This window comes from Neomonachus schauinslandi, chromosome 5 (genome assembly GCF_002201575.2).
Source record: "Neomonachus schauinslandi chromosome 5, ASM220157v2, whole genome shotgun sequence".
Lineage (NCBI taxonomy): Eukaryota > Metazoa > Chordata > Mammalia > Carnivora > Phocidae > Neomonachus > Neomonachus schauinslandi.
Window position 1 is genome coordinate 38329999 of NC_058407.1, and position 21114 is coordinate 38351112.

The window sequence follows — 21114 nt, forward strand, 5'->3', positions numbered from 1 at the left end:
TTCTTCTTCTTCTTCTTCTTCTTCTTCTTCTTCTTCTTCTTCTTCTTTCTTCTTGTTGTTCTTCTTCTTCTTCTTTTAACATATAATGTATTATTTGTTTCAGAGGTACAGGTCTGTGATTCATCAGTCTTACACAATTCACAGCGCTCACCATAGCATATACCCTCCCCAATGTCTATCACCCAGCCACCCCATCCCTCTCACCCCCCACCACTCCAGCAACCCTCCGTTTGTTTCCTGAGATTAAGAATTCCTCATATCAGTGAGATCATATGATACATGTCTTTCTCTGATTGACTTATTTCGCTTAGCATAATACCCTCTAGTTTTATCCATGTCATTGCAAATGGCAAGATTTCAGCTTTTTTTGATGGCTGCATAATATTCCATTGTATATATATACCACATCTTCTTTATCCATTCATCTGTTAATGGACATCTTGGCTCTTTCCATAGTTTGGCTATTGTGGACATTGCTGCTATAAACATTGGGGTGCATGTACCCCTTCGGATCACTACATTTGTATCTTTGGGGTAAATACCCAGTAGTGCAATTGCTGGGTCATAGGGTAGCTCTATTTTCAACTTTTTGAGGAACCTCCATACTGTTTCCCAGAGTGGCCGCACCAGCCTTCATTCCCACCAACAGTGTAGGAGGGTTCCCCTTTCTCCGCATCCTCGCCAACATCTGTTGTTTCCTGATTCTTAAGTACCTATGTTAACTCTAGGTTCCATGCCAGGCCCTTGACACACAGCATCACAGGAAAATTCACAACAATTGGGCAAGAAATAAATTATTATTCCAATATACTGAGGGGAAAATGAACTTATTTGCTCCATTTGGGATATTAACTTTAATAATGAAAATGAGCATTAAATAATAATTGTTTTTAAATCAATTGACTTTGGAATGGCAAAGTTAAAAGCATTTCCTTGCTGCTAGGTTTATCATTTTTTGTTTCAAATTTTTATTTAAATTCTAGTTAGTTAAGATACAGTGTAATATTGTTTTCAGGAGTGGAAATGGGATATCATCACTTACATATAACACTCAGTGCTCATCCCAACAAGTGCCCTTCTTAATGCCCATCACGCATTTAGCTCATTCCCTACCCACCTCCCTTCCAGAAGGAAGGGAAAAAAAAAAAAAAGAAATGGAGGCAAACCATAAGAGACTATTAAGTATAGAGAACAAACTGAGGGTAGGTTTATCATTCATAAAAGCAGAAACAGGAGGGCATAAATTCAAAGATTGGTATTATATCATCCTTTCAATTCCAACTCCAATGTCATCTCCTTTGTGGAGCTGTGGTGGGCATTCCCTGATAAAGCCAACAATCCTCTCTTCCACAGCCACAGCACCTCACATTTAGAGCATGTGTCATTGCTGGAGACCTGTTTCTGCCCCATTAGAATGTGTGTTCCTAGGACAGGGTCCATGTCTAAACTGTTTCTGTTTATCCAAGATGTGGCACAATGCTCAGCTCAGAATAGCTGCTAAGCAAATGTGTGTTGAATCAAATTCAAAATACTAGCATAATGCAAGCAGGAAATTAATTTGTGTTCAGCAGATTCACAATTCTATTCTCCTGATAGAGGATCTTAGTGGTGCCATCCCATAATATAAAAATTAAGAGAATCTCCTTGAGGGAAAAGGGATGTAAGTAAGCCTAGTCCTAGGTGAAGTATTGGACAAGTAAGAGGCTCTCACTTCCATTTAATCAAGGCCCACTCACTTGATTTATAACACCCTTCTTTTGGTATTGCATGCCTGCTCTGCCCCCAAACCCGGCCTCTTCACCTCAAACATATCACTTAAGATACCGATTGATTTCAACCAGTAAAATGTGTTTCTCTATCCTGCTATTTTTATTTGCCTTGGAGAAAGCAACTGTATTGCAAAATCTAAAGCCTACAAATATCATAATTTCGAAAGATAAAAATGTTAATTCTTCAACGATGAAATTTCAGATGAAGTGAGTATAACAGAGGCTCTCTTTTGTCTCCAGAACCTGCTTCTCATCAGTATTAGAACTCCCAAGATCTTGCTGAGCTTAGGGCTGCCCAGCCAAAGACAATATTTCCCATCTGTCCTTGCATCAAAGTGTGGCTGTGGGGTGGGGGTTGGTGATGACATAGCAATAGCACCACTGTGTCATTGGAAAGAAAGCTCATGGAGCGGATACATGCTATGATCCCAGGACCATTTACAAGCTTGGACTTTATATGCGAGAAATAAAAGCTTCAATTTAATTTAAGCCACTGATACTTTGGCAACTGAAGCAGCCAAACAATATCCTAACTAATAAATGGAAAACGACTTTCCCGGATCTGCCAAATAATATTTCATCCAGTCGACCTGAGAAGTGGGCGCTAAAGATGATAATATGCCAAAGGTAAGTGAAAAGACTAGTGGAGAATGGCCAAAGATTGAGTTGTGGTGGAATAAGAACAATTTCTAATTCCATATACATAGCTAAATTAAAAACCATGGACCACCTATGGGGATCCTTAAAAAAGAGACTGAGTAAAAGGGCAGAGATGTAACAATAGAGTGCTTAAGTAAAAAATAAAAGCAAATAGGGAACAGAATATTGTAAAATATTAAGTTAGGTCAGTCCCCAATATTTTAGGCAGATGGGGAGCTCTTTCAACACTCCTGCATTAGTTCATAAAACCTTAACATTTAGAGACTATACATATAAATATATAACTGTACTCTACTCAAAATTAACAAGAATCCCAAATAAGTTTATTTTAACATCTGAAAAATATCATTATATTCACTATTTTTATAATAATCTCCAATAATTAAGGTAGGATAGTTATAAAGAAGATAATTTCATATTATCTCAACTTTCTCTCTTTGTTATTACCTTTGATAAACTTAAACCTCTTAACAAGCTACAAGCTATAAGATCATATGTAAGTGGTTTCACTCAAAAATTAGTCTAATCTTTTACAACAAAGTTCCCATGTATCATTTACACTTCTTAAGTCGCTTTAAGATATGCAGATTTATTAAAATGTCTTGAGATATTCTTGAACATTCAAGGCGGTTAATCAAATACTCTTGGTAAATTTTTGAAAAAAATAGTAGAAAAGACTCCAATAATAGGTAATCTATAGTAAGTTCCGCATTGATGAACATATGCGATGGTCTCACTAAATTTGTTCCCTAGACAACCATCTAGTCTAGGTGTTCCTAACCTGGGAGAAAATGTAAGGGTTGGGTGACCTTGGATGGGATGAAAATTACATGTTTATTTTCACTAATCCCCAACTGACATTTAGCATTTTCTTAAATTACTCATATAGAAAACACATCACAATATTCTTAGCAATATCCATGACCTTGTCAACAAGGTATCTCATACCTCATTTTTAATGTTTTCATTTCTTATTACAATTGTTGCAAATATCCCAAATATTATTTACACTCATCATTATGTCAAACAATAGTAGTTATAGTTCGACTTGAAAGGCATATTAAAAAACACATATATCATAAATTCATTTCTTTTACTATTTTGATAACTCTATTTCAATAATCGTTTCTTTTGTAACTTTGTGTGTTTGATTTTGTGCATTTCAAAACATTGTTTTGAAAGGATCTGTTGACATCTCTAAACTCCCAAAAGGGATCAGTGGTACAAACCATACTTAGGAATTGCTGTGTTCTGTTCATGCTCTTGCATAAAGCATTTAGTCTGTACATATTATCCAGCAAGCTTTTAAATAGCTGTTAGTACGGTTTATGTTCTCCGCTTCCATTATACTTTGTGAACTGCTGAGAGGGCTACATTACAGAAGTGGTGTTTGCTCTTCTTTTTGGATAAAGAAAATTCAATTACGAGCACTAATTATTTCACTTACTTGCAAAGATCATTAACACAGCTGGCAATATACAAATACGGATCAATATACTCATGGCAGCTCAGAAAAGGGAACTGCAACAAAATCTGACACTTGAAGAAGATGGCCTGTGTGGAAGAGGATGGCAGTCAGCAGAACATATTTAATGACACACGCGTACTCTCATTTTTTCTACTGATCTATTGGCAGAACCCTCCGTTCTTACCAGGAGAGGGAAGGTAATTTATGCTTATAGGTTTTAACCACCATTTTTCTAACTACCTATTTACACAATGAATACTGCTCTCATGAAACTCATTACATTCACAATTTCTGAAATATCTTCGAGTTATTCTTGTTGCAGTTACATTCCCTGAATTTTACAGGGTTTAATTACGTCCTGTTTGCACTAAAAGTGCTTAATATTCAATATGCAAATACAATATACATATATTATATCCAACATGCCCAAACTTTTCACATCAAATTTACCTCAAATGCTGGCATTCCACTGGAGCACGGATTTGGAAAATCTGAGAGTGTGGGTACACATTTGCTGTCATCTGGAATTTGCACCGACCAACTATTTGCAAACATGGCAATGTCTTCTGTATAGTCCTCTATTTCACACACACACACACACACACACACAAAAATATGTGTATTAGCATCACTTTACATAAATATAGTTCATTAACATAAACTTCCTGGTCAAAAAGTTAAATTCAATACCTTTATAATTCCAATGATTGCCAGTGATATTAGAATATAACATTACGTTAGCATAAAAACAATACATTGAACAAAGTGTAAGTACCAAATAAAAGTTCCAGTCATTGAAGGGAAAAAGCAAACATCATTGAAGCAACATGAGGAAGGATTGAAAGTGAATGGTACAACATACACGCCGTAAAGCACTCATTAGCTTAAGTGTGTTGTAGAGAGGAGAAAATACACCTAAAACCAAGAAACGTAAGTAAAAGTTTGGTATGAAATTTTTCTGACAGCCCTCTCATTATATTTGACGTTAGTCAGAACCTTGCTAAAACCATGGTTCCATTTTTGAGGTACACAACAATAAAAAAACATCTTTTGTGGAGATTTCAGAAGACAGCCACACAAACAATGAAAGACTGGAAAAGACACCCAGAGAAGACCAAGAAGTGAATCTATTTCGTCTGAATATGATCAACAGTGTTTCTAAACGTGCTCAAGATGGTTGTTAAAGAATCGTGAGTCTATCCCAGCATTATGCAGAGGCAAGATTCAGGAGCTAATATACAGGCAGCGGCAGACAGGTGGTTGGTGGTGAGCATTCTGGGTTCTCTGCTTCAGATCAAGTTTAAATCATTTTGGCATCTGGCCCAAAAACAGGTTCAGGGCCTCATATGAAAATTAATCCTGCCCGACATTCAGACAAAGTTTGAATCTAAAATCTCAAAGAAATAGCAGAACCAACAAGGCAACATCTCGAAGTTTCATCTAAGACAACTGTCAGATGTGAGCTTTAGGTTTCTCACCACTTAGATTTATGCAGTCTACCACTGATGACAAGCTTCTGCACCATTAGAATAAGAAATCTCAAGCCAAATGTTTGACCACTCTCTCTCAGCATCTTCAAGATAGGAACATGCCTACTCGTTAATACCAGTTGTTGGGGAGATTGTGGGAGTTCATCTACAAGAATGCTTCACTCTCTTAGTGTACAATCCCAAACTTTACTGTGGCCTGGAAGACTTTTTAATCTGGCTCCTGCACTCCCCTGACTTCCCACCTCCTTCACGCACCACCCCCAGACACCCCTTCTACTCTTATCCCTGCTCAGTCTACTCCAGTCACAGTGGCCTTATACTGTTCTCCACTCAAGCTCATCCCCACCTTGCTCTTGCTTTTGCTCCCCAACCTTCAAAATTCCCTCCAATCTTCCCTCTGCTTTCTCCCTTACTTCATCTAGGTGTCTGTTTAATATGACTTCCTCAGACATGTCTTCTTTGTCACATGATCTGGAATACGACCAAACACATACTCTTCTATTGCTCTTAATCTTTCCCAAATTATTTTTTTCATAGCCTTATTGATCACAAAAATTATATTTTAGTTTGTTTCTATTTCTTTTGTCTTCTACATACAGGGCAACAGTTTGTCAAAGCTGCTCCTATTGCTTATTCCTAGTTTAGTATCTGGCATGTAATAGGTGCTCAAAATACATTTGCTAAATAAATGAATGAATAAAAGGGGAGGTTTCAAAATTTAAATAGATTATTAGAATCCTAAAGCTTTCAAGTTTGTCTGGCCCACCTCATTATCTCTGATATTGTTGGAAATGTTACACAATGAACCAAGCATCGGCCTGGCCTAATATACTTTTTTAAAAAAGAGATTTATTTATTTATTTATTTGAGAGAGAGAGAAAGAGAACGAGTATGAGTGGGGGGAGGGGCAGAGGGAGAGGGAGAGAGAATCTCCACCTGACTCCCCACTTAGTACAGAGCCCCAGGCTGTACTAGATCCCTGAGATCATGACCTGAGCTGAAACCAATAGTCCAATGCTCAACCGACTGAGCCACCCAGGTGCCCCCAGTGTTACTTTTTTTTTTTTTTTAAAGATTTTATTTATTTATTTGAGAGAGAGAGAATGAGAGACAGAGAGCATGAGAGGGAGGAGGGTCAGAGGGAGAAGCAGACTCCCTGCCGAGCAGGGAGCCCGATGCGGGACTCGATCCCAGGACTCCAGGATCATGACCTGAGCCGAAGGCAGTCGCTTAACCAACTGAGCCACCCAGGCGCCCCCCAGTGTTACTTTTAAGTAAATTTATAGTCACATTTCATTTCAAAACATCATCATTTTTGAAAAGTCTGTAGGACTAAAAATATTATCCAAAGGCCCATTGATTTCAGTATCTATACACAAATTTTAATGTAACTAAACAACCTGGACAGTCCCTTAGAGCTCACTTTAATTCCAGCTTATAACCACATCCTTAGCTATTTTTATGACATCACATTAATAAAAGAGTCACAAAAGTTGGTTATATATGAGACTTTAAATCCATTATCAATTAGTTGTCTGGAAGCCTGCGAAATTAAATTTAAAATGTTTCATATAATATACACTACAAGTAAAGTAATTTCTTATACATATTGGAATACTTTCTAAGAGTGAAAATAAGGCATTATTAATTACTACGTTGGGAAAAACAAGAGTAAACCAGGGCTTCTATTTTGATGTGTAGCTAGCTGTAAACATGAATTATGGAACCAGAATCTCAATGAGACAATCAATTAAAATATTTCTATATCCACAGAAATTCTGAAAAGCCTCATTTCTTTGTGAAGTCATCCTTGAAGAATAGTAGAAATGCAGGAAGAAATACAATTTTAATCACTGTTAAGAAACTGTGCATTCAATGGCTTTCAATCAAACTACCTCAGTGCCTCTAAAGTTTTATCTAATCAGCAAAGGACAGGCTGAGTTTCAAAAAAAATACTAGGCATGTTAAAGCTAAAGGTAATACAGCTCATCTGTAGACATTTTCTTGCATTATTACAGAATGGGAGAAAATCAGAGGGCAGGTTCTTGTCACATCCTTTTAAGTTATTGTGTTTGTTTTTTCATTATTATTATTATTACTCTGCTTTACACTGTGCACCAAATAAAACTATGAAAAAGCTGAAATTTCTCTTTAGCTTCTTCCTACCTACTTCACAGGGTCCTTCTTGCCTTTTGCCAATTCAGCCATAATTCAGACCCCTTGCCTCCTGCTGGTCTTCTACCACCTAGAATCTGCTAACACTCTTCTGCATGCTGCCCAATTATCTCACCATTTTATGTTCCAGGTTATTAAAGTTTGTCTGATCCTTAACTCAAATCCTTAGTTCAGTCCCTCTGCCTCTAGCAAGAGCAGATGCTATGTTCTATCCTCACCTCTGTACCATGTTCCCCAGATGCCCCAGGGGAAGTTGCCCACAGTTGTCTTTCCTAACTCTAACACGGAGAACTGAATTGAGTATTATTTTCTTCATGAAGCTTTGATACTCAAGAAAAAGAAATCAGTAATGACCATCTGATTGGTCCGCCTGAGTCTAAAACCCTACTTCCTAATAGTCTCAAGATTCCAAGTTTGTGAATCCTCTTATTCTAAATATCCGACTGAAAATACTAGTTCATTATGATCTCAATGCTATACAACTGTGTGGTGCTCACAGACTTTTTGAACACTTTCACTTACATTTTCTCATTTGATCCTCAAAGGCTAGGAAGCTCTCAGGGTCATTACTATTATCTTCATTTGTATATAGGAGGAAAATTGACTGCTTGGAACCCTGTTCTTTACTCTCAGTGCTAGTAAACTAATCCTGACGATGCATTATCCATCTTGGGTAAAATGTTTGCATTTTAACAAGGGCCTTTTAAAGGAATGTCTTTAATCAAATGTTTTCTTATTAGCTCCGTTCTAGGCTTATTGAGAACACTTGGAGATGATTATAAATTAGCTAAAACATATTCAGTATTAGCTATGTACCAGGCACTGGATTAAATATTTACATGGATTATCTCATTTAATCCTTGCAACTCCATGCTATTATTATGTCATTAAATTTAGGAAGTTTAATATGGGGCAAAGCAGAATTTGAACCCCACAATCTGACTCCAAAACCCAGACTCTAAGTAGGACTTTCACTGTCTCTTAAAACACAGCAAAGGGGTGACACTTCTCTCTGAATTTTATACTATAAAACAAAAGTATGACATAGCACTTTTACAGTTTAAAAGTCAGTTTCCAGATTAAAAGTCAGTTTCTCACACATTTATCGAAGCATGGGATTGGAAGTCAGTTAGATTTATAACCCGACCCTGACAATACCATTTACAAGCTGTGTTGCATTGGGCACATCCCCTTGTGTTCTCATTGTACAATTAAGAAAATGCCATCCACCTTACAGGATGGTGTCAGGTTTGGGAATAATATAGCTACATGCCCATATTAACTGTTATTATAAATAGTATCGAGGTATATTATTATTATTACTGACAACACTGAACTCAGATTATATCTCTATTTTACAGCTGAAAATAACTGAGCATCAGAGAGATTCAATGAGTTGCCTTAAGTTATACAACATGTAAGCGCTAGAGCAAGATTCACAGTCTGGTGTGCTGGTATTAAGAACAGTATTCTTCTTTATTGCACCTTTAAGTGTGGACCTAAATCATCACTGTGTCCTAAGATTGTCTTATTCTGTTTCCACTGCACACTAGTATCTCAGTTGAAACAGAACCCATTTTTAACGGCTCACTGAGATTAGTTTCATGATTTAGTATAAGTAGATAAATGATGATATGTACATCATTATACATGATAAAAAAAAAAACCTTTCCAAGTTCTTATTTAACTTTTATAAGTTCTGTTCACATTATTATCTTTACAAAACCATTATTTGGTAGTCAATAAATCCATCCCTATAAAGACTGGATGCAAAATATCTTTTGTCTAAAAGTATATAAATTTGTCTCAAATGGGTTTGAATCACTAAAATATAAGCCCAGACAAGGGAGGAGTCTTTGTTTTGTTCACTGATGTATCCCAAGCTCCTACAACTGGGTCTAACATAAAGTCAATGCTCATTTAATATTTGTTACATGAGTAAGACTTGTATCTTAATTTAGTAAATGTAAACTAGCTTATTTATGGCTTTTCCGAATGACACAAACCTGTTTCTATTCAATCTTCACTTAAAATCACTATAGCAGGCAAGTGATAGCACCAATTTTCCCCAACCTAGGGGAAGTTATACCCTCTGGATACAAATAGCCTGATCAGTGAAGGAAGAAGACCTCAGAAGTACCACACGTTTCTTCCACTACACTCACCTTGCTGAATAATGAAATCATCAGATTGAATGCCATTGTAGTTTCCACATAAACCACACGATTTTCCTTTATGCTCTTGAGACAGTTTGAGGTAAATTCCAGATACTCCATCCCAAGCCAATGAAAAACCAAAGGTTGTTTTCACCAAAATATAGTCAGCTAGTTTCTCGATGAAAACCTGCCCAATAGTCTGAGGCAATGTTAAACTTGAAAAATAAAACAAAGGCAATTTAAGAATTATGATGAAGAAATCAATACAGATGATCAATTTCTTTCTTGGTGACTGAGAATTAAATAAAAGATCATTATTATTCAAAATTATTGAATAAACTATGCAGCTAGATTTCCCAAGCAACCATCTTAGAGGAAACCTCAACATTTTGGAAAAATTTAATATTGAAATAAAAAGACAAGCAAAAATGGTACCTGTTTCCCCCACTGGTAAAGATTTTCTACATATAACTGGATGCTTCTCTCATCCAACAAAAAATACATTTCTGCTAAATATCAGTGATTTTATAAATCTGGAAAATAACCTTGTCTATTTAGAACAATGAGAGCTTAAATGTATTTATTTTTATCTAGAGAATACAAGATAATCTAAAAATGCTGGTCAACAATTTTGAAGTAAGGAGAAACAATGGTGAAAATATATAAACACACTGAGTTCTGATTTTGTTTAATTTTGTTTTAAACTTGGCTGTAAGGAAATAGGAGCTCCTATCCCCAAAATGTCACCTTAGTAGAAGTCATTGTTTTCCAAAAGAAAAATGTCTGGGCATGATTAATTAGAATTTACATTTTTAATGCTGCAAAGTACATTATTAGGAATATTAAATACTTTGTCTTACAGTATTACATAGGGGTTATATTCATACGTTTTAAATTGGATAAAATTAAGCCTATTTAAACAAGAGTCACACTGAATATTTAAACTCCTGACCCAATGTCTTTTGAAAAATCACTGGTGTCCTTTCATCCACGAAAATTACAGAAAAGACCAGGTGCTAATAATTAAGAAGACAGAAGGAAAAAATCATTTTTACTAAAATAGCCATGCTAAATGAAACTTATAAACTATAATATGAGTGAGGAAGGAGGTTAGTTGGTATATTCATACATTTCTCTCAGAAACTTCAAATTAGTGAGTTCCTTTCCAGAAAGAGCATGCTCCAAGGAGCAAAAACTATAAAATCAAACATACTCATTAACAAAGTGATAGTCCCCAAAGAAATAATTCAAAATATCTGCAACCACTTGTACAGAGCTGGTTGCAGATCATTTTTATGGAGAATTAGTTAAAAGAATAGGAAAATAACTAAACTTTACGCTAGAGGATAAATATGACTCTAGTTTACTACCATAATCTATTCTTATTAAAAATTATAAGCATAAGAAATTCCCTATTACATTCACAGTAAAAGTCAATATGAGTAATATCGTTTAAATTTGCAAGTTTATAAAAGCTATACTTGAAAAAAAGTAAATCATGTTTTATAAAGATATTTCTTAGCTACAGGATGTTAAGTGTATGGAGATACAGTTGTTCTGCTGTGGATATTTTTTGGTTTGGTCATTTGTCATTTGATTCTTTCACAGCAAATTTGATGAAACATATAATTTTTGAAAATAAAAGATGCCTAACTGTGATTATCCAGCTGCGTATAACATAAAAAGATGCTAGTAGAGATGGGGGATAATAGTAAACATTAGATTGTCTCCCATAAATTTAAGAAAAACTCCACACAACCTAGTCAGGAAACATTCACAATGCAAACTAAAATGAATGTACAAATTAATGCTGAAAATTATTCATGGGTTCATATGTACCAAAACCCTTCATTTCACAGGTGAAAGAACCAAAGTCCAGAGAGGTAAGGTGAAATTTGCAGAGCCTTGCACATTTGATTTGATTTGATTTTGGTAAATACTTCTCTAACACCTGCTTTGAGTTAGGCCCTGGGCCGGGTGCAGCATTATTATAAACAAACTAGCGGAATAATAAGAAAACCATCCTCTTTCCATCATACAAATCATACCTAAATGGAATCTATCATGCAAATGGAAACCCTCAAAGAAATATTTTCTCTGAGATTTAACAAAGAATTAGCATTCCTAAGAATCTACTTGAATGGCATTTTTGTTTTATAAAACATAATAATTTTTTAAGGAGCCCATTATGTTACCCCAAAACCCATATAAGGTATTCTAAATTACTATTTAAATTCAGCTCCAAGAAATACATATGCAGTTGTATTATCTTCCCATTCAAAAGGCTCAGCTTTCTTTTCTAAGAAAATGAGAAGTACAGAACCCAAATGATCAAGAAAATAAGGCTAAGAGAGGTGAGGGATTGCTTGCGGTCCCCTGACTGTGACAAAGCCTAGGTCAGTGCCTGGCTCCCTGGTGCTTCATCCCAAACCCTTTATGCTATTGCCTTCTGCCCCTTGAGGAATCTAAACTGAGAAAAAAGTACAGAGGTTGGTAAGGCCATTCTGCTGGAAAGAATCCCCAGGGTTTAAATGAATTCTAAATGATAGAATTTTTCCATCCCACATTTTACTTTTTCTGGCATAATTCAGCCAAGAAATATTTAAAATTGAGTAATTCTATAATTATTTAGATTAGAAGCTGGATTATTCCACAGTATTCCTGCTTTACATATATAAAACCCTTCTTCAAACTAATAAACATCCCCTTCCCCGAAACTCTCAGGTCTTATTCTTGGTAGCTAGGAAGGCAAAGCTGGGCCTCTCTCTGATCTATTCAAGAAGTCCAGTTATTTATTGGCTCTGAGTCTTTGTCAGAACACTAACGGAAAGTCTCAAGTGACACCTAAACCTCATCCCTACACATTTGGAAAAGACTTCCAAAGGTTTAGTTTTATTTTAAGTTACTGTGAAGGAAGGAAGGAAGGGACGGAGGTAACAGGGAGGGAGGGAGAAAGAGAGAGGAAGGAAGGAAGGAAGGAAGGGAGGGAGAAAGGGAGGGAGGGAGAAAGAGAGAGGAAGGAAGGAAGGAAGGAAGAAAAGAAGGAAGGAAGGGAGGGAGGGAGGAAGGAAGGAGAAAAGATTTAAGAAAGAGGGCAAGTATAATTGAAGAATTGAACTATGAAAATTTCTCCTGAATCTCTGTTAGAGAAAACATGATAATCTCATCTGTACCTGCGCAAACCTAAGTGTATCCCGCATAAACATTAGGGAGGTTAAACTGGTTAGATTCTGGTCACCTGACTGGCCTCAGAGCTTGCTGAAGTTTTAATGTCTGTATGATATAACTTGAAGGTTCTTGTTTGAAAGAAATCCTTTCTTCCTATTCCCCATAATTCAATTCCAAGCATGAGATGTTTGGAAATTCTATCAATCCATGGTGTTATTTTCATTATATCATTGATCATATCTTACCTGATTCCATCCTTTTTTATTTCATGCCCATAAATTCGAATTTCCTCCTGGTCTGAAAAGAACAAGCTGATTGATCGGTAACAGGAATACACTGAACCACGGCACTTAGGGCTATTATGAACCTTGAAGGGGGAAAAAAAAAGAAAGCGTAGGAACCAACAACAGATACGTAGGCCTTCATTTGATTTACCAAAGTCACAATGCCCATCTACAGTTCTACAGCACTGTTAGACCTATGACACTTTACAAAATAGCAACTACATTTAGGATTTTCAAGAGAAAAAAAAAAAAAGATTTAACAGAGAAATTGGACAACAAAATTAATTTTATAAAGTATAAATTAATTCAGCATATTTTTTAAATGAGCTGAATCTTTACATGTTGAGTGTCAACATTCTTTTTTTTTTCTTTCAAGATTTTATTTAAATTCAAGTTAGTTCACACATAGTGTATTATTCGTTTCAGGGATGGAATTTAGTGATTCATCAGTTGCATACAACACCCAGTGTTCATGACTTCAAGTGCCCTCCTTAATGCCCATCACCCAATTACTCCATCCCTCCACCTACCTCCCTTCCAGTAACCCTGTTTGTTCCCTATGGTTAAGAGTCTCTTATGGCTTGCCTCCCTCTCTGTCTTTATCTTATCTTATTTTTCTTTCCCTTCCCATATGTTCATCTGTTTTGTCTCTTAAATTCCACATATGAGTGAAATCATTTGTCTTTCTCTGACTGACTTATTCTAAAGATACATGGTATGTACTGGAAAAAAATCAGTTCTGACAGGAAGACAGTAGAGCACCACAAAGAAACACATTTGTAGTTTTCATGTCCATGTCATGTTAAAGACTCATGAAATGGAGCTCTACACAATGCAATACTTAAAGTTTGCAAAAGGGACTAATAACCTCTCTAAAAATAAAATTGCCCTAAAAATAAAATAATATTTTAGGGAAGACAAAGATTACTTCTCAAAACTTGATGGGAGAATTAGTTTACTGGAAAGAAAGGAAGGAAGGAAGGAAAGAAAGAAAAAGAAAGAAAGAAAGAAAGGAGGGAAGGAAAGAAAGGAAGGAAGGAAGAAAGGAAGGAAGGAAGGAAAGAAAGAAAGAAAAAGAGAGAAAGAGAGAGAAAGAAAGAGAAAGAAAGAGAGAATAAAGAAAACAAGAAGAGAAGGAAGGAGAAGAATGTTAGATTCTCTTACTTTATTCCAAAATTAATTTCAAAGATTCAAAAAGTAAAGAAAGTATAAATACCTGACCATATTGAGAAGAAATTTATGGAGCTAGGAGTTTGAAGAAAAAAAAATTAGTGATTGGAGTATAGAAAATGTCATAAACAAAAAATGGGATAATTGTTAACTCTATACAAATGCACAAAGAAGAGAAATAAAATCATAATAAACTATTGGGCTCAGCTCTTAATAATATTTATATGAATTCATATATATATAATATGTAAATGACAATAATAAACCACATATAATTTAACCTAAGATGGTGATACAACCCTGTAAAGAGGAGGGAAGGAAAGTGTGTGTGTGTGTGTGTGTGTGTGTGTGTGTGTGTGTGTTAGGGGCAGGAAAAGTGATATAACAAAGATGATTCCATCTTCCATAGCAGGAAATGATTAAGGCTTAACTTTGAAAGATAAAGAAATAATAGCATATTTTGACATGTAATATAAAAGCCAGAAGAAACAGCTTACAGAGCTGAAGTAATTACTTTTGGGGAGCCAGATTGTAGCTAGGCTGGGGAGTGAAGGCAAGCAGGGGCTACATTTTTGCTTCAGATGCCTTACATGAAGTTTTTAAACTATGTACATGTATTATTTTTATAAAAGTAAAATTAAATTTAAAAAGAAAAAGAAAATGATCAGGCATATAAAAAGGATATATGCATAAAGACGTTGATCAACGTGTCTATTAAAATACTGAAAATATTTTTTAAAATCTAAATTTCTAAAACAGGGCATAAGTAAATAATTTGAATATCCCATAAACTGGAACAAATACAGCTAACAAAATTTCGGTTTTTCAAGAATATTTGTCATGGAAGATAGTTCTTGACATAATTACCAAATGAAAATCTAAGATAGAAAATTATACACAGTATGATTTCAAAATTATAAATGTGTTTAAAATTCAGAGGAAAAAAAAAGAGTAGAAGGAAAATATGTGAAGCCATTAGCAGTGGTAACTCTTTTTTTAATTTTTATTTAAATTCTAGTTAGTTAACATATATGGTAATATTGGTTTCAGGAGTAGAATTTAGTGATTCATCACTTTCACACCACACCCAGTGCTCATCGTGACAAGTGCCCACCTTCATAGCCATCACCCATCTGGCCCATCCCCCACCCCCCTCCATCAACCCTCAGTTTGTTCTCTAACCTTAAGAGTCTATTATGGTTTGCTCCCCTCTCTCTTTATTCACCTTCCCATATGTTCATCTGTTTGTTTCTCAAATTCCACATATGAGTGAAATCATGTGGTATTTGTCTTTGACTGACTTACTTTGCTTAGCATTATACTCTCTAGCTCTACCCATGTCATTGCAAATGGCAAGATTTCATTCTTTTTGATGACTGAGTAATATTCTGGAAAACAGTATGGAAGGTCCTCAAAAAGTTAAAAATAGAGCTACCCTATGACCCAGCAATTGCACTACTAGGTATTTACCCAAAGGATACAAACATACAGATTTGAAGGGACACATACCCCCTGATGTTTACAGCAGCATTATCAACAATAGCCAAAGGATGGAGAGAGCCCAAAGGTCCATTGACTGCAGTCAGTATCACATTAGTTCTAACACTATTTTTATAGACTTATCCAAAATTTTCAAATTTTCTACAAGAAAAGTGAACTACTTCTATAATCAGGGGCAAGATGACATTTAAAGCAAGTGGATTTGTTGCCTAGAAAGAAAATTCCACCAGCCAAAACAGAGCCAAGGAGAAACAAAATTAGCTCCGGGAGCACAGTTCAGCATTGTGTGCTATTATCAAAGGATAGATTATCTAGTTGACACTTTATTCTTCAGAAGGGTGAGACCCTGGACAAGAACATTTCAATGAGGGAGTCAGAAGGTGTTTGAGTGATAAACCCAGTGAGAGAGTGGAGGAGTAACAGACAATAAGGCACTGAAAACAGGAGCCCTGTAAATACTGAAGATGCATGCCACTAACTTCCCTATTTAAAGAGACAGAGGATTTTTTATCCTTATGCTCCACAAGTTAACTTTCAATAGACCTCATTTCCTTTCTGGGTCACAAGACTTTTGATGCTCTTAAGCTTCAAGGCCTACTTCTTAAGATTTGCACCACCTAGGAGAGGAGAATTTAGGCAACTCCAATTTAAGTTAGAAGGGAAAAAGAAAACAGAGGTTCAAAGAAATGATGCCTATGGAGAGTTCTAGTTTTTGAACAGGATAGCACAGCCGTTTCCTGACTCTGCTTGGAGATAGCTAGAAAGTCAGGGGAAGAGAGTGAGACAGGGAAAGAGGTCCCTGACTTTTTTATTTCAAGTAGAGCCACTCTGCAGCTTGCATTCTGAGCTGTCTCTTAGGAATTCTTCCAAATCAAGAATTCAGTTAAACACTAACGCTCTGAGCTCAATTATATAGTATGAACCGACCTAGTAAGTAGCTGCCTGTCTCTCCGTCCTCAGGCCTTGCTTCTGTGATCCATTTCCTGAATGCCAGCCTCTGATTCACACTAAGGGGTGCCTTCAAAAAAAATTAATCTGGGGGTACATCACAACAGTAGTGTCAGGAAGGAAATGTGTATGCGCAATTTGGTTAGCACCCAAACCCGCTCCCTCTTCAAAATGTTCAAATAAAATCTGAAGAATGGGGATATCAACTGGAGTTGATATTATGACATCTGTGATACAGACATTCTGCATTGTCTGTAACTCTCTCCCACATGGATCCAAATCCTTCTTCTCCCAGTCCAAAGCTCCACCTCAATAGAATAGACTCAATTTAGCTACAAATTGGGTCCATCCTATTAAGAACCAATCCTTCTTCCCTAGTCAGAGACCCAAGTATTCGTGCTATGATTATTATATATTTTCCATCATTTATCCAGTCCTTTAAAAATACAGACTTTGCCAGGAGAAAAAAAAAATCTTTACGTTAATTATGCCCTAGGATCACCTACCCATACAGTGTACCGAGGCTCCAAATTACCACAGTCCTTTGCAAAAATGTAAGAACAGTTTCCTGGGAAATAATAGTAAATGCCATCAAAAGTTTCAAAGTGGTACTGTCCCCATGTTTTGCAAATCCCATCTCTGCCATGGCCCATGTTTGGCACTGAAAAGAAATAGGATAAGACTTAGTAGAATCAAAGAAATTATGCCCTGTTTCTGGCAAGGTTCAGTGAGATCAGTGAGAAGGGAAAGTGGACATGTACATTTTCTTTTACATTGTTTCTAAATTATAGGAATGAATTATGGACACTCAAGTTAATACACAATATGATTGCCCCAACTCCCAGTGCATGAACACTGATATAGCCAATTACACCTTAAAGTTCTCCTTGACTTATAATTTCTCTCAAGTATCCCTGAAACTTACCAATCTGGCACCGTGTCCCAAGTGCCTGAAATATTTGACAGTCACATGTACCGGTCTTAGAACAGAAAGCTCCGTTAAGGCATTCATGAGGACAAGAACCTGAAGGACAAAAAAGATAAGTTATCTTCTGGCGTGCATCAGTTCTTGTAAACATAATATGTCAAGATTTAGCTTGGACTAACTGTAACCATTATTAATTCAAATAGAACCCTGGGCTTCTTGCCTTGATGAGCTAAAGAATTAAGCCTGTCAAGTCTCTATCTAGTTTATTTCATTATGTGTGCTGTGAAACAAGAAAGACAGGCTTTCACATCTCAAACTACCCTGAGAGCAAAGGTTAGCTTCCTTCAAGCAATTGAAAGGTCAAGTTCCCATGTAAGGAATCCCTGTCCCAGATGATGAGAACCAGAAATGCACAAGCTGCAGAAGATTCCGTTGATGGAGTTTGGCCCCAGCTGCACGTCCAGAGGGTTCCAACTCCAGGAATGAGTGTTGTATTAAAGAATAGTGTCCATCATTAGCTCGAGGAATCAGCCAAAGTATAAAAAAACCCAAAGGGAAACTCTCATTTTTGAAGAGAAGAATTAAACATTTCATTCGAACTATGTGTATTAATTAATCTTCAGGCTCAGTTACAAATAATACATTCTTTCTGACCCATACTTAATTTTAATGGGGTCTAAACCAAAGTCATGGCTGGCCATCACCAAAAATATTCTTTTCGTGGAAAGAAACATTGTCCCAAAAGATTCTGTTGAAAAGAGGAAGCAAGAAACTATGAGTTCCTGAGTGAGTTTTGAAAATGCAAATGAATCACAGTGAAAATTTTTCCTCTAATAAGGAGAGAGGACAAGGAGCACTTGGCAAATTTCAAGCAGGAAGAATTTAAGTAACACATCAAGAGAATAAGAACACATCTCTGAGTCACCATAAAGTAGTACCTCTCTGGAATATGTTAAAGTCCTGGGAGGTAGTTAACTAACTGCGATGATTTAACCACAATTCTGCCCAAGTAGAGAATTAGAAAACCCTATTGTCCTTTAAGATCCATTGAGCTAAAATACCTCTCTACATTTAAAGACCTACAGCTCTCTAAGTACATCTTAACTGAGGAAAAATGAGCTGTTTCAATTTTGATTATCAATACAGGTAAAAACTTACATTTTTCACAAATTTAAATGCAGTTTTTCCCCTTTAAATCTTATCTCAGATCACAATTTTACATTTTTATAATAAATAAATATCTAATAAATAAATAAATATCTAAACACCTAGACAAACACATGTATCTCCTTCAAAAATTTATTTATAGCCCTGTTTATTCTCCTGAAAACAAGTATCAAGCCAAAACTAGCCAAGAATTGCTGTTATTTTAAGTAAAAATGAAAAATTTGAATTAAAGTTTAATCTCTCATCAGCATTCTGCTTAATGAAAATGGGAAATGGGTAAGCAAAAATAAGGATGCTGAGGAATCAAGGAGCCAGTTAATGACTCAGAAAAAACTTGTCTGATACCCAGTGATAGTTCTTCCTGATCACGTAGTTATCAGCCTAATCTAATTGTTCAACGCTGCTTATTTCCAAACGTAATTCAAATTTCTACATGAAGTGAACTTAACTATTACTATTATTACCACCCTGGCTCAGTTTCCTCCTTGCATTAAATGGCAATAGTTAATTCAATATATCCCTCAAAGGGGACTTTTAAGAAAGCCAATACAAAAACGAAGGTGTGACACTGACCTTTTATTTTGCTCTCACCCCAGTTAATAGCTTCATGGAAGAAATATCTTGGAGACGTTGCTTCCAACTTTGAAAGACAGAAATAAGAATTCAAGACAGTTAAATTATTTAATTCAAGCCCCACATGCAAATCAGGAAGTCTAGGAAATTGTTACAGATACAGAAATTATAAAGTGCTGACTCTAATTCATTGGCTTCTGGAGGCAATCTCAATGTGGCTCCCAGAGGAGCCCTTTGTGGTTAGAGGACTTGACCTCAAGGTTTGGTTTTGCCTCTTACCTGACCTTGACGAGTCTTTATCCTCTCTGAGCTCATTCTCCTCCTGCCTTTCTGTCCTCCTTGAAAAAGAACATGTGTGGGGTCTAATCTTTGCATTAACTGACTACTTTGCCTACAGAAGAAGCTCTACTCTGGTATTTCCAAGTACAGACGGGTCTGGAGAAAATGCATGGGGCGGATGGACCAACAGACAGGGACGTCCACGCTGCCTGTGGAGGCATCTGTGAGGATACCATCCACGGAAGCTTCTGCTGCCGCAGTGTGAGTGTGTCCCCTTCAGCCTCCAAAGAACTGACACTTTGAAGTTCATAGAATATTCAAATATATCTTTTTATAGACTCCCCACATCTTTAGGGTAATGGTTAAGAGTATGAATTATGGAATCGGACAGACCTGGATGAGAGTCCTGATTCTTCCAGTCCATACTCTTAGGCAAGTTTCCTAACCTCTTTTTTTTTTGTTTGTTTTTGTTTCCTAACCTCTTAAACAATAACAACAACAAAATTTCCTAACCTTAGTGCCTTCTTTCTCTTGTCTGCAAAATGGGAATGATGGTATCTACTTAATCGTGCAGTTATGAAAATAAATTAAAATGATGTATGTAAAAATTCCAGCATAGTGCCTCACACATAAGAATTAGCAATAAAGAGATTTATATTAATCTAAGCAACCCTGATAAACCTTAAGATTTCTGGAGGTCAATATATATATTTCTGGAGGCAAATAATTGTGGATTACTAAACCTAATCAATTAAGGATTTTGATTCAAACTCAGTGACTATTTCGGGTATGGTCTGAAGCAATGTCCTTTCAAATAGCATTTCTATGTTTGTCAGAAGAACACACACTCCCAAAATCTGCCACATAATTGCAAATTGAGTACCAGGTGTTGTTAGAAAAACTGGAAAGGGTGAAGGACAAGAAGAAAGGGGTGATAGGGAATGTGACTTCAGGTACAAAGTCCTACCTCAATGGATCCTGGTCTCCTTCCCACACACAGAGTTTTATTTTGGCATTTTCCAGTGAAGCACTTTTTCTTTTAATAGCCAAAGCTGCCCCATGTCACAGAAGAGGACTCCCACACTCTCTCTCAACTTCAACACTCCTTTCTAAACTCCTTGCTCAACACTATGCCTCCAGGTTCACTGTTTCCTGTTCTCATTCCTCCCAGGTTTCATCCTCACTGCTCGATCTCCCCTTTCTGCCTCCGCCTCTGTCTTCAAAGTAAGTTAAACTCACAACAGCCTCTGACTTTGATTCCCCCAAAACAGCAAATCTTATCCTGTCTGTAGCCATCTTATTTCCAACTGCCTATCTCTAGCACAGCCACCAATATTCCTGGGCACCAAAATCTGACTTCAGCTCCAGCGAATTATCTG

The 21114-nt window shown here is 36.4% G+C and overlaps 1 protein-coding gene across 1 annotated transcript in view; it reads right to left on the reverse strand.

Moving 5' to 3' along the window:
• The window catches only part of OTOGL (otogelin like), a 138516-nt gene that overhangs the window by 112045 nt on the left and 5357 nt on the right, over positions 1 to 21114 (reverse strand). The window contains exons 4-10 of the mRNA XM_021678549.2: positions 19457 to 19523; positions 17714 to 17812; positions 17295 to 17449; positions 13132 to 13253; positions 9728 to 9933; positions 4348 to 4475; positions 3877 to 3983 (exon numbers count right to left, since the gene is read on the reverse strand). Of these exons, the coding sequence (XP_021534224.2) occupies positions 3877 to 3983; positions 4348 to 4475; positions 9728 to 9933; positions 13132 to 13253; positions 17295 to 17449; positions 17714 to 17812; positions 19457 to 19523 (884 nt within the window). The remainder of the gene's footprint in view (positions 1 to 3876; positions 3984 to 4347; positions 4476 to 9727; positions 9934 to 13131; positions 13254 to 17294; positions 17450 to 17713; positions 17813 to 19456; positions 19524 to 21114) is intronic.